Source organism: Lolium rigidum, chromosome 1 (genome assembly GCF_022539505.1).
Source record: "Lolium rigidum isolate FL_2022 chromosome 1, APGP_CSIRO_Lrig_0.1, whole genome shotgun sequence".
NCBI lineage: Eukaryota > Viridiplantae > Streptophyta > Magnoliopsida > Poales > Poaceae > Lolium > Lolium rigidum.
The window spans coordinates 328,990,446-329,002,694 of NC_061508.1; the positions used below are offsets into that span (position 1 = coordinate 328,990,446).

The window sequence follows — 12,249 nt, forward strand, 5'->3', positions numbered from 1 at the left end:
AGCTCGAAATTGTTCATTTACTTACCATTTTTAATGTATCTTTGTCTACATATATATGTTTGAAGCTTACATATATGTTTTTCATGACGCTTCTATATTAATATTTTAACATGATCCAACAATTAGCAAGATTCCACCTCACCCAGTATGATCCTCTTACCAATAAGCAAAAGAAAATTTGAATGATCATAGATCCACCACAACACGAAAACAGAGATGCAAACTTTGCTGGATATATGCAATAATGTCCGCCAGTTTTCTTTAATCCCATACATTCGTACTTTATTAACTTTGATAATTATCCTGATAAATGGTACTAATGCACTGCTATATGAAGAAATGAAAATACTTCGAGTATTAATTTTCAGATCTTATGACTCAGCAAATTCATTGTTATCCACGTCATTGGTTTGAGTATATCTTATCTGGCCCCAATCGAAATCTTATCACATCGTCAAGATTTGCCAAGATGTTAATTAATGGCAGGGAATTATTCATAGGTAGGCACTATCTGCCATCTATCGTCGTCATCGATCGATGGTGTAGGTTGTGTCGGCGTGGCTTTACCAATGGCGTCGTTGATCACTCTCTCACTGCTACCAATTCTCTTGTTCACCATCCTCTCTCCTACACCTACACTCTGCTACGTCAATTCAGACGTTGCAGGGGTACAACAAGTTACCACGGGCAGCTCTACTTACATCATACTTGTTGAGCCACCGCCGACGACCGCCGACGAAGGCGAGCACCGTCGGTGGCATGAGTCTTTCCTGCCGAGCTTGCGCACCGATGTCGGTGATCCACGTCTACTTCACTCCTACACCGAGGTGTTCAGCGGCTTCACCGCGAGGCTCACTGACACGGAGCTTGAATTGGTGGCCAGGAAACCTGGGTTCTTGCACGCATTCCCAGACCGGAGACTGCGTTTCATGACCACGCACACGCCGGAGTTTCTCGGCCTAAGGAATGGAACCGGGCTCTGGAGTGACGCTGGCTACGGGAAAGGGGTCATCATCGGGTTCCTCGACAGCGGCATCGACGCAGCGCACCCTTCGTTCGACGACCGTGGTGTCTAAAGCTCTATTTTCACACCCATTTCTAAAGCTCTATTAGAAAAATCTTCATCATCAATCCAGCAAAACATGAATAACAAAGATGCAGAGTTTGCTGGATATATGCAATAATGTCCGCCAGTTTTCCTTGATCCCATACATTCGTTTTTTTATTAACTTTGATAATTATATCCTGATAAATGGTAGTACTAATGCACTGCTATATGAAGGAATGAAAATACTTGGAGTATTAATTTTCAGGTGTTATTGTTAGATGTATATATCTGTCTATTGTAGTTTCCCCATATGTTAGGGGGCTTTCTGCATATGTGCACCTGTACATGTACTATATATTGTGGCCTTTGGCCCCCTGATAATACAACAAGCATATTATTATAACATGGTATCAGAGCAAACTTGGTCCTCCCGAAGGCTTGTTCCCGGCCGCCTCACCGCCGGCTTCTCCTCGTCTTGATCGCCCGTGCGTGATCGATCTCTGTCTTCTGCTCCTCGATCTCCTGCGCGAGGCTGCTCCTCGATCTCCCGGCCCCGCGTGAGGCCTCCGCTCTGCCCCGCTTGCAGCGCCCGTGGCCTCTCCTCGTCTGCTCCCGATTCCGCGTGAGGCTTCTCCTTGTCTGCTCCTGATCCGTCCGCCCCACTCCCTCGATTCCCGTGCGCGATCGGCCGCCTCTTCCCGTATCGATCGGCTGCCAGGCACGAGGGGCCTGTTTGAGACCATAGAGAGAACGTCGAAGACGACAAACCATCCCATCGGGAACAGAATACCCAGGAGGAGGCTGCATGTAAACCTCCTCACTCAACTCACCATTAAGAAAAGCATTCTGAACATCAAGCTGGGAGACAGACCAGCGGCGAACAGAAGCAACAGCAAGAAGGGTACATTCAGGATCTTCTTGCTCGTGCTGCTCTTGGGGATGAGCGCACAGTCGATACTCCTATGGAGCTTAATGTTAAGCTTCGTCCTACTGATGGTGATCCTTTTCCTGATCCCACCCGTTATCGCCATCTTGTTGGAAGTCTTGTTTATCTTGCTGTCACTCGTCCTGATATTTCTTATCCTGTTCATATTCTGAGTCGGCTTGTCTCAGCTCCTACCACTGTTCACTATAGTCATCTTCTCCGTGTTCTTCGTTATCTTCGCGGCACGATCACTCGTCGCCTTTTCTTTTCCCGTTCCAGCTCTCTCCGGCTCCGGTGCTATTCGGATGCTACATGGGCGAGTGATCCTACGGATCGTCGTTCGCTTCTCGCTTACCGTGTGTTTCTTGGTGGTTCGCTTGTTGCTTGGAAGACGAAGAAACAGGTCGCAGCTTTCCGTTCGAGTGTTGAGGCTGAGTTGCGGGCTATGGCTTTGTTGATTGCTGAGGTGACTTGGTTACGGTGGTTGCTTGTAGATTTTGGGGTCTCGTTACGACACCCACTCCACTTTTGTCCGACAAGACAGGTGCTATCAGTATTGCACGTGATCCGGTCAAGCATGAGCTGACCAAGCATATCGGTGTTGATGCTTTTTACACACGTGCACGAGTACAGGATGATGTTGTTGCGGTTCATTATGTGCCTTCAGATTTGCAGTTGGCGGATTTCTTTACGAAGGCACGTGACTCGAGCGCAGCATGATTTCTTACTCTCCAAACTCAGTGTTGTCGATCCACCATGAGTTTGAGGGGGGGTGTTAGATGTATATATCTGTCTATTGTAGTTTCCCCATATGTTAGGGGGCTTTCTGCATATGTGCACCTGTACATGTATTATATATTGTGGCCTTTGGCCCCCCTATAATACAACAAGCATATTATCCTAACAGTTATGACTCAGCAAGTTCATTATTATCCACGTCATTGGTTTGAGTATATCTTATCTGGCCCCAAACGAAATCTTATCATCGTCAAGATTTGCTAAGAAGTTAATTAATGCACGTAAAAAAAGATGTTAATTAATGGCAGGGAATTATTCATAGCTAGGCACTATCCGCCATCTATCGTCGTCATCGATGGTGTAGGGTGTGTCGGCATGGCTTTACCAATGGCGTCGTTGATCACTCTCTCACTACTGCTACCAATTCTCTTGTTCACCATCCTCTCTCCTACACTCTGCTACGTCAATTCAGACATTGCAGGGGTACAACACGTTACCACGGGCAGCTCCACTTACATCATACTTGTTGAGCCACCGCCGACGACCGCCGACGAAGGCGAGCACCGTCGGTGGCATGAGTCTTTCCTGCCGAGTTTGCGCACCGACGCCGGTGATCCACGTCTACTCCACTCCTACACCGAGGTGTTCAGCGGCTTCACCGCGAGGCTCACTGCCACAGAGCTTGAAGTGGTGGCCAGGAAACCTGGGTTCGTGCGCGCCTTCCCAGACCGGAGACTGCGTTTCACGACCACGCACACGCCGGAGTTTCTCGGCCTAAGGAACGGAACCGGGCTCTGGAGTGACGCTGGCTACGGGAAAGGGGTCATCATCGGGTTCCTCGACAGCGGCATCGACGCAGCGCACCCTTCGTTCGACGACCGTGGTGTCTCGCCGCCCCCGGCGAGGTGGAAAGGCTCGTGCACGGCGGCCCGCTGCAACAACAAACTCATCGGTGCCAAGTCGCTCGTTGGTGGTGACTGCAGTGATGATTTCGGCCATGGGACGCATACCTCATCTACGGCCGCCGGGAACTTCGTTGCCGGAGCATCGGCGTACGGTGTGCACTCGGGCACTGCGGCCGGAATCGCTCCCCATGCCCACATCTCCATGTACAAGGTAGGCGATGCTAGTGGTTCTGATGAATCCGTCGTGCTAGCTGGCCTAGACGCGGCCATCAAGGACGGCGTGGACGTGGTCTCGCTCTCCATGGAAGGAGATCAGAGCCACTTCGATCAGGACCCCATCGCAATCGGTGCATTCAGCGCCATATCCAAGGGTATCATCGTGGTATGCTCGGCTGGAAACAGCGGCTCCAAGATGGGCACGGTTGCCAACGACGCGCCGTGGTTGCTCACGGTGGCCGCCGGCTCCGTGGACAGGAGCTTCGGCGCGAGCATGCATCTCGGCAACGGCAAGCGCATCGACGGAGAAGCGCTCAACCAGGTGGTGAAATCTGACGACGTAAAGTTCTATCCTCTGCTCTACTCTGACAAAGAGCGCTACTGCAAGTACGAGGATGACCATGCCGTCACTGGAAAAATCGTGGTTTGCGAAGTATCAAAGCATTATATTGCTCAGCAAGCCAACATCCAACGCGTCATGAGAGCCGGGGCAGCCGGCGTTGTGCTAATGAACGACGAGACCAGCGGCTACACCATTTTCCTCGGAGTGTACAACTCCAGCGTGGTGCAGGTGAGCGCCGCCGACGGCGACGCTCTCAGAGCTTACTCGGAGTCCGCGAGGAGCGCCATGGCCAGTCTCACCTACAACAACATGTTGCTCGGTGTCCGACCAGCCCCGGTCGTCGCGTGGTTCTCTTCCCGGGGTCCAAGCTCCACCTCCCCGGGTGTGCTCAAGCCGGACATTCTCGCGCCGGGGCTAAACATCCTCGCCGCATGGCCGCGAAATGTGAAACATGGGCCGGGGGCTTTTAACATCCAGTCTGGCACATCCATGGCCTCGCCACACGTCAGCGGTGTCGCGGCCCTTATCAAGAGCTCACACCCTGACTGGTCGCCTGCCGCCATCAAGTCGGCTATCATGACAACGTCGGACGCCCTCGACAACACTGGTGGCCCGATCTTGGATGAGCGGCACCGGAGAGCTGGCGCTTATGCCACTGGTGCAGGCCATGTGAACCCGACGCGAGCCAACGACCCTGGTCTGGTATTCGACCTCGGCGCCGCTGATTACGCCGGCTACATCTGCGCCCTCCTCGGCGACCATGCATTGTCGGTCATCATGCGAAACTCTACCATGACTTGCAAGAATCTGCCGAAGGTCTCCGAGGCGCAGCTGAACTACCCGACCATAACGGTGCCGATGAAACCTACACCGTTCACCCTGTCACGAACGGTAACAAATGTTGGGCCGGCAGAGTCTACGTACACGGTAGAGGTGGAAGCGCCGAGGTCGTTGATTGTGCGTGTCTCCCCCGAGATGCTTGCCTTTTCCAAGATCGGAGAGAAGAAGACGTTCGATGTATCGGTGAGTAGTAGTCGCAATATGGAAGAAGGTGAACTCTTGGTGGAGGCAAGCTTGTGCTGGGTGTCGGAGAAGCACATCGTGCGAAGCCCAATCGTAGTTGTTGCTAACCTCGGCAGGCCTCCACCATCATAATTGTTCACCGGTACTTTGTCGGTCAGATAAATTGTAACTCTGCATGCTGTGTTTTCTTCTACTCATATGGAATTGTTTCCGTCCGACAAAAATATATTTTTCAAATTAAGATAATTTTTAATTGATACTATATAACTACCAGTTGCATGTTATCATCAAAATCTCAAATGTTCAGTGTCATCTTTTTCTTTCAACATCGCTGGAAGTTTTCACTACAATCCCTCCGACAGAACACACATTACAAGTTACAACATGTCAACCTATAGTCAGTCAACGACCTCGGTTTACCACCATGTGATGAGTTCATGTGTAGAGAAATAAATATCGCTCTGATCAAGACTATCAAGCATCCAACAAGTGTAATTGGTATCTTCTGATATTCATATATTTCCATTATCGAAAAATCAAGCAGCCAACAAGTGTGGTGAAGAAGAACCCCCTTGGCTCTGCTTTGTCTGCACAAAGCCAGAAACCCATGCACCCCGCCGGACATCACCAAGGTAAATCATGATTTCGTCAGATTTTCGCCAGGCTCACACATAGGTCAACAGGATACTCCAGTATATTTTGTTAGATAATATTTATTTATATTAAGTATTAACTCACTTAGAGCATCTTCACTTGACCCTCATAAGGCGCCCGGCGCAACCGTATTTTGGCCTATATAAAGGCCGCAGGATGTGAAACCTATAGAATGTGAATCCTTCACGGATTCTCTTGCCCCCCAGAATGTGAATCCTTCACGTACCCATCTCGTATACATGGCATGGCCACCACTGTACCCCTAAAGGTGACCTAGAGGAGGCCACACTAGTGGAGAACGGGCCAGTTATTTTGGTCCGCAAGAGGTCCAGCTGGGCAACCGGAACAGTGGAGGCGGGACAAAATGCTCAATCAGCCAGGACATATAGTCAACCAAGTGGTCGCCGCGGGGCGCGTAGGGGTCACCCCTTTTGTCTCGGCTGGTAACAGACCGTGACAAAAGGTTCTCTACGTGGCACACATATGATGCTGCTCCTTTAGGGTTTAGGGGGCATTGACAAAAGGTCCTCTACGTGGCAGACGTAGGTGTTATCACCAGAATTTGACCGAGTCAGAGGTGGGCCGCGATCAAGATGGACGTGAAGAATATATATATATATATATACAGAAGAAATACGTGAATCGGCCTTTTATACCAAGTTGGGCTTAATTGCCCGTGTATCTGTAACATATTAGATCGCATCTTAGTTTAGAAGTTAGAATCTTACTCGTGCACGGTTTGGTGCACGCCCACATTAGAAAGTCCCCTGGACTATAAATATGTACCTAGGGTTTATGGAATAAACAACAACCAACGTTCAACCACAAACAAATCTCGGCGCATCGCCAACTCCTTCGTCTCGAGGGTTTCTACCGGTAAGCATCATGCTGCCTAGATCGCATCTTGCGATCTAGGCGGCACAAGCATGCCTACGTTGTTCATGCGTTGCTCGTACTGAAGCCTTTTTGATGGCGAGCAACGTAGTTATCTTAGACATGTTAGGGTTAGCATTGTTCTTCATATTACATGCTTTCGTAGTGCAACCCTTGCATGTCTAGCCGCCCTTACACCTATCTTAGGTGTAGGGGCGGCACCCCGCTTGATCATAGTTTAGTAGATCTGATCCGTTACGGTTTCTCCTTGTTCATCAAGGATTAGTTTAACATCCGCAATAGTTAGGCCTTACAAGGGGTCGGAGGATCCAGCGGCATGTAGGGTGGCGTTTGCTAGTCCTAGAACGGATGTTCCGGGGATCAACCTCGTGTTGGTTTTTAGGCCCTGTCTAGGATCGGCTTATGGTCACCGTGCGCGAGCGCGAGGCCCAATCCTGAGTAGAATGATCCGATTATGCGGTGAAAACCCTAAATCGTCGTAGATCTCATTAGCTTTACCTTGATCAAGCAGGACCACCATATATTCGGACACCTCGTCCGAATCCCGGGTGGATCGGCTCTTTGAGCCGATTCACGAGGATAACTCGAGAGCCGATCGAGGCTCGTATTTAATGTTTACGTGTGTGCCCTGCAGGAAACTAAGCGAGGCATCATCCACACCTTCCTCGACCAGGTATAGGTCGGGTGGCACGCCCTTGTGATAAACATCGGCGCGTGCGACCAGGAGGCTTTGCGGGCCGTCGCTGCGAGGGACTGGGGCCAGCCGCAGCCCTAGTTGTTCCTGGCTCTACGGTGTTGCCCGTCTCTGCCCGCCAGGGGGTTTCTGACGTCAACACATTCTGGCACGCCCGGTGGGACAGTCGACGACATCCACGACATCGCCATCTACATCCGAGATGGCGGAAGACACTCCGGTCACGTACGAGGATCTGCCTGATGAGCTCAAGAAGAAGCATGACGAGATCAAGGCAACCCTCGAAGCCGAACTCATCGGCTCCTTCCACCGAACCCGCTCCCATGGCGTCAGGTGGAAGGGTTTCACACCTGAAGGCGCACTCGATGGAGTGGACTTGTCCGCCCCGTCGAAGAACGCACCAGGTCGCTGCGGCAGGAGATCAACTACATGGTGGCTCATTCGCTGCACCGCCACTGCGAGAGCCTCGGTGAACACTTTGGAGCGTGTCGCTCCGCGCGTCGTCCAGGAAATCATGAGCCACCGGTATTCTCCATCGGGACCAGCTACGAGGACTTTCAAGGGAGAGATGCCGCTCCAGCCCCGGCCGTTCGCATGGGCAGCACCGGAACTCGCCGAACTCATCGGCATACGTCGTCTATAAGATTGGTGGTGATCCTAGTGACTACCAATTCCTACCCGAGGCACCCAAGGAGATCCCGCCCGGATACTCGTGCGCATACGTACCGGACCGCAACGCCCGGGCACTCTCGAACCAGGCTGCAATATCGGGGGCCTCCGGAACGGCGGGAGGAACTTCAGGAGCCGATCCTGAGAAGCAATCGTGGCCGGCTAAGTACGCCACCCCGACAAACCTCCAAAGCCCAGCTCCTGCAGTTGGCTTAGAACCGGAAAAGCAAGCATGGCTGGTTAAGTATGCCACCCCGGCGAATCTTCAGGGTTCGACACCTTCAGCCATCACAGCGGATCAGATTTGTGCAATTCCGAAAGATCAGTTCGGCATGATGGCGAAAAGGAAGGCGTTCGGCTACACCAAGCCGTACCCCAACAGCTACGAACTGATCCCGCTGCCACCCAAATATCGGCTCCCGGACTTCACAAAGTTTAGTGGATCAGATGGGTCCAGCTCCATCGAGCATGTGAGCCGATATTTGGCACAGCTGGGCACGATCTCAGCGTCAGATGAGTTGCGCGTGAGGTTCTTCTCACGGTCCCTCACGGGATCGGCTTTCGGGTGGTACACATCGCTACCACCGAACTCCATCCAAACTTGGAAGTAGTTGGAAGAGCGAGTTCCATGAGCGGTATCACTCGGAGGCTTCCGATGTTGGTTTTGCCGATCTAGCGCAAGTACGACGAAGTGCGGGAGACGGTGGCGAGAATACGTCCCGGCGCTTCGGGACCATTAGGAACCGATGCTTTTCGGCTCGTATAAGTGAAAAAGAAGCAGTCGAGTTGGCGGTGGTGGGTCTCTCATCATCAATCAAGGACGTGGCCTCCCAAGCAGACTACCCTTCGTTAGCGCACATGGTGCAGAAGCTGTCAGCATATGAACAACGCCACCTAGATGTTTACCAGGACAAATTCAAGCGGGTGGTGACTGTGGTTGAGGCAGACGAAGATGAAGGTGCCATGGGAGATCAGGAGGTAGCAGTGGCTGAATGGACTCGAGCGACGGGCCCCGTGACCTGCAAATGGGTGAAGCCACAAGGCCCTCCAAAAGGGTTCGACTTCGACGTGACTAAGACGGAGCAGATTTTTGACCTCTTACTCGCGGAGAAGCATATAAAGGTACCCGAAGGCCACAAGTTCCCCACGGTGCAAGAGCTGAACGGAAGGCCATACTGCAAATGGCATAACACGTTCTCCCACACCACCAACGACTGCAGGGTGTGGCGGCAGCAAATCCAAATGGCGATAGAAAACGGACGGTTGATTTTCAACCAATACGCCATGAAGGTCGACACACACCCCTTTCCCGCCGTGAACATGGTGGAGTATGCTTGCCATGGAGGGTGCCAGCCGGGTTTCTGTGCAATATCAACATGGTAGATCTTGGACACCACGCTGGCAAGGATGGAGATGAGGGCAGCTGCTCTCATAGCAAAGAAACGAGAGGAAGCCGCTCCACGCGATCGGCTCCGCCAAGACGGCAAGCGCTACGTAACGAGAGGGAGAAGTGAAGAACATAAGATATCGGCGACCTCTCTCCGATCACCTCCTCAACAAGTATGTGAGTCGATACGACCAACGCCGACGGTCCGGCGATGATGATGAAAGAGATCGTCCGGCTAGAGAAGCCGGAAGACATCGTCGGCATAATCGCGATGAGGAGGAGCACGAGCGTTGTGCCAAGGGAAAGGCAAGGGAGCAAGACGACGAGGACGAGGCACCGGGATTGTCCCTTCTTCGGTACTACTGCTGGGATTCAGGAATGAGCCGATTGCCAACAATCGGCAATTGCCCAGAATGCAATCGGAAGAAGAAGGAGGCAGCCAACGTGTCCGTGTTCGAGCGCTTAGGACCTCTCCCGCCACAGAGCAAACGAGCTGAGTCCCCTCGGTTGAAAGATCTCGAAGATTCAGAAGACGAGGGGGAGGAAGAAGAAGACAGGTATCACCGGCCAAGGTGGTGCCCTGATGGACTCAGCCGTTCCCAGAAACGCAGGGTTCAACGATTGCGCGGCCTGGAAGAAGCCGAGAGGTTATACTTGCATACATTGAGGAAGGCAAGGCCTGATCTGGCTGCAAAGGTTCAGCGAACCCTGGATGAAGAGGGTCGTCCACGGAAAATGGAGTGGCGCCCCAAGCAAAGGAAAGCCGGTGATGAAACATCGGCTGGCACAAACATGGTGCTCGTTCTTCCGACGAAGCTCAGTGCTCCACGGTTACACGATACATCCAAGGTGGACGACAGCAAGCGCGCCAACATGATAAAGTCAGAGATTGGGCTGGTTTTATCTACCGGCCTGAACGAGTAGCAAGAGCACATCCATGAGCAAACGTGGCGAGGCTGATCCTTGTGATCGGCCCCAAAAAATTTATGAAGGGACATTACAAACCTTCATCGAACAAGCAACATGGAGGCCGATTCCAGCAATCGGCCAAAATTATCCTCACCATCCATTTTGCCTGGGTTCGACATGTTATCCAACAGAGCCGATACCATCAATTCTCTTGACGAGAATCGGCTCGGGGGGCACCCAGGTGGATAAAACACGAGGATATGCAGTAAAATTAGCTCATCCTTTGGTGATGGGTATTGGAGTATGGGGGCCGATGCACAGGTCGGCCGTAAAAAAAGCAAAATTCTAGAAATTCGAAATTTTTTGAGCTAAGCCGATGCAGTAGACATCGACTCAAGAGGAATAACTATTACGATCAGAGGGTCAATGGAGCACGAAGAGGGTTTTTTAATGAAAGAACTCCTCCATGGAGAAGTTTAAGAGCTTGGATCCTCTTTTCAAGGACAAGGTCAAGAGCAGCCTGGACGTGTAGATCAGACCAAAGATGGATTGCAGTAGATCCACCAAAGGAAAGGAGCCGATCTAGGCGGCAAGAACTGAAGAAACTCGGGGGGCAGCTCACCTTGAAGGCTCTCTGCTTTGAGATGCCGATTTATGTTCGAATCGGCTGGCTCTGCATAAGAAGTTCCCTCGGACATGATCAAGCCCGAGTCCATACGGCTAATTTGCGTATCCTCGTCTCCGTTTTGCCTTGGCCGAGACTCGGGGGCAACAGGCCTGGTAGGTGCCCTGTTTTTAAGAGCCGAATGGAGTTACCTCGGCTGTCACTGCATCATGATCTTCTCAGGGAAGAACTGGGAAGGAAAAGCCGTCGTCTGGTACGAGGTTTGAACTGTGCTGGTGCTGCAAGAAAAGGAAGAGACTGGTTTCTCAAATTAGCCGATGAATAGTCATCGGCTGCGGGACTGCAAAACGCCACGGTCGAGAAAAACAATAATAGCCTGATTCGTTACTATCGGTCTTGGTGTGGCAGGCGGGAGGATGGAAATTGGATTAATGAAAGGAGAAATTGGAAGAACAATTCTCATTAATTCAAAGGAGCAGCTTTACAAGAAGAGCCGATGACTCTCAAAAGAGGGATCTAGTGCCTAGTGCACTGCTACTGCTAGTCCTACTCTACTAGTCGTCGCTGTCCTCATCGTCGCCGTCGTCGCTGTCCTCATCGTCGCCGTCGTCGAGGTCGTCGGCGCTGCTCCCGGGAAGCTCCTCGCCGCCGCTGCCCCAGCCGTCGGCTGGAGCTTCCTCCTCCTCCTCGTCATCATCATCATCCTCGCTATCCGCCCAGCTGCGGAAGAGCTTCGTTGGAGGATACCCAATGGAGGAGGAGGAATCGTCTTCCTCCTCCTCATCTTCTTCTTCCTCGTCGTCATCGTCGTCCTCGCTGTCCGCCCACACGCGGGGGCGCTTCTTCGGCGGAAGCCTGGCGGAGGGGGAGGCCTTGGTCCTCTCCGCTTCTCCTCCCTCCTTCTCCTTGGCAGAGGAGATGGGGTGCGCCCCGGAGCGGGGGTCGTCCTCTTCTTTGTTCTTCGGCAACGGTTGGAGAGAGAGGCCTGAAGCGGAGGAGGAAGAGGAAGACATGGCTGCAGGAGAGAAGGGTTTTTTTTGGTTTGGTGAACAGAGTAGAGCAAGGCGATGGAGTGGTGAACCGTTTGGCACAGATAAATAAAGAGAGTGTAGTGGAGATTTAATGCCATGACGGTTCTCGAGGACGTGAGGCCGAAATTGACAATTCGTACAGAAAAGCCCAGGAGACGAGGCGTAATGATGGAAGATTCTGCGGCAGT

The 12,249-nt window shown here is 52.0% G+C and overlaps 1 protein-coding gene across 1 annotated transcript; it reads left to right on the forward strand.

Annotated features, from left to right (window-relative positions):
- Nucleotides 1-568: 568 nt before the first annotated feature.
- Nucleotides 569-5,342, forward strand: LOC124684350 (subtilisin-like protease 1). The gene is made up of 2 exons (XM_047218685.1): nucleotides 569-700; nucleotides 3,218-5,342. The coding sequence occupies exons 1-2, from the start codon at nucleotides 570-572 to the stop codon at nucleotides 5,328-5,330; spliced, it is 2,244 nt and encodes a 747-aa protein (XP_047074641.1). The 5' UTR covers nucleotide 569; the 3' UTR covers nucleotides 5,331-5,342.
- Nucleotides 5,343-12,249: the final 6,907 nt, after the last annotated feature.

Excerpts from the sequence above, each read along its gene's own strand:
- LOC124684350 (XM_047218685.1), top strand. The coding sequence starts at position 570 with ATGGCGTCGTTGATCACTCTCTCACTGCTACCAATTCTCTTGTTCACC. Across the intron at positions 701-3,217 it reads ACCACGGGCAGCTCTACTTA|CTCCACTTACATCATACTTG; the intron begins CATCATACTTGT and ends TACCACGGGCAG.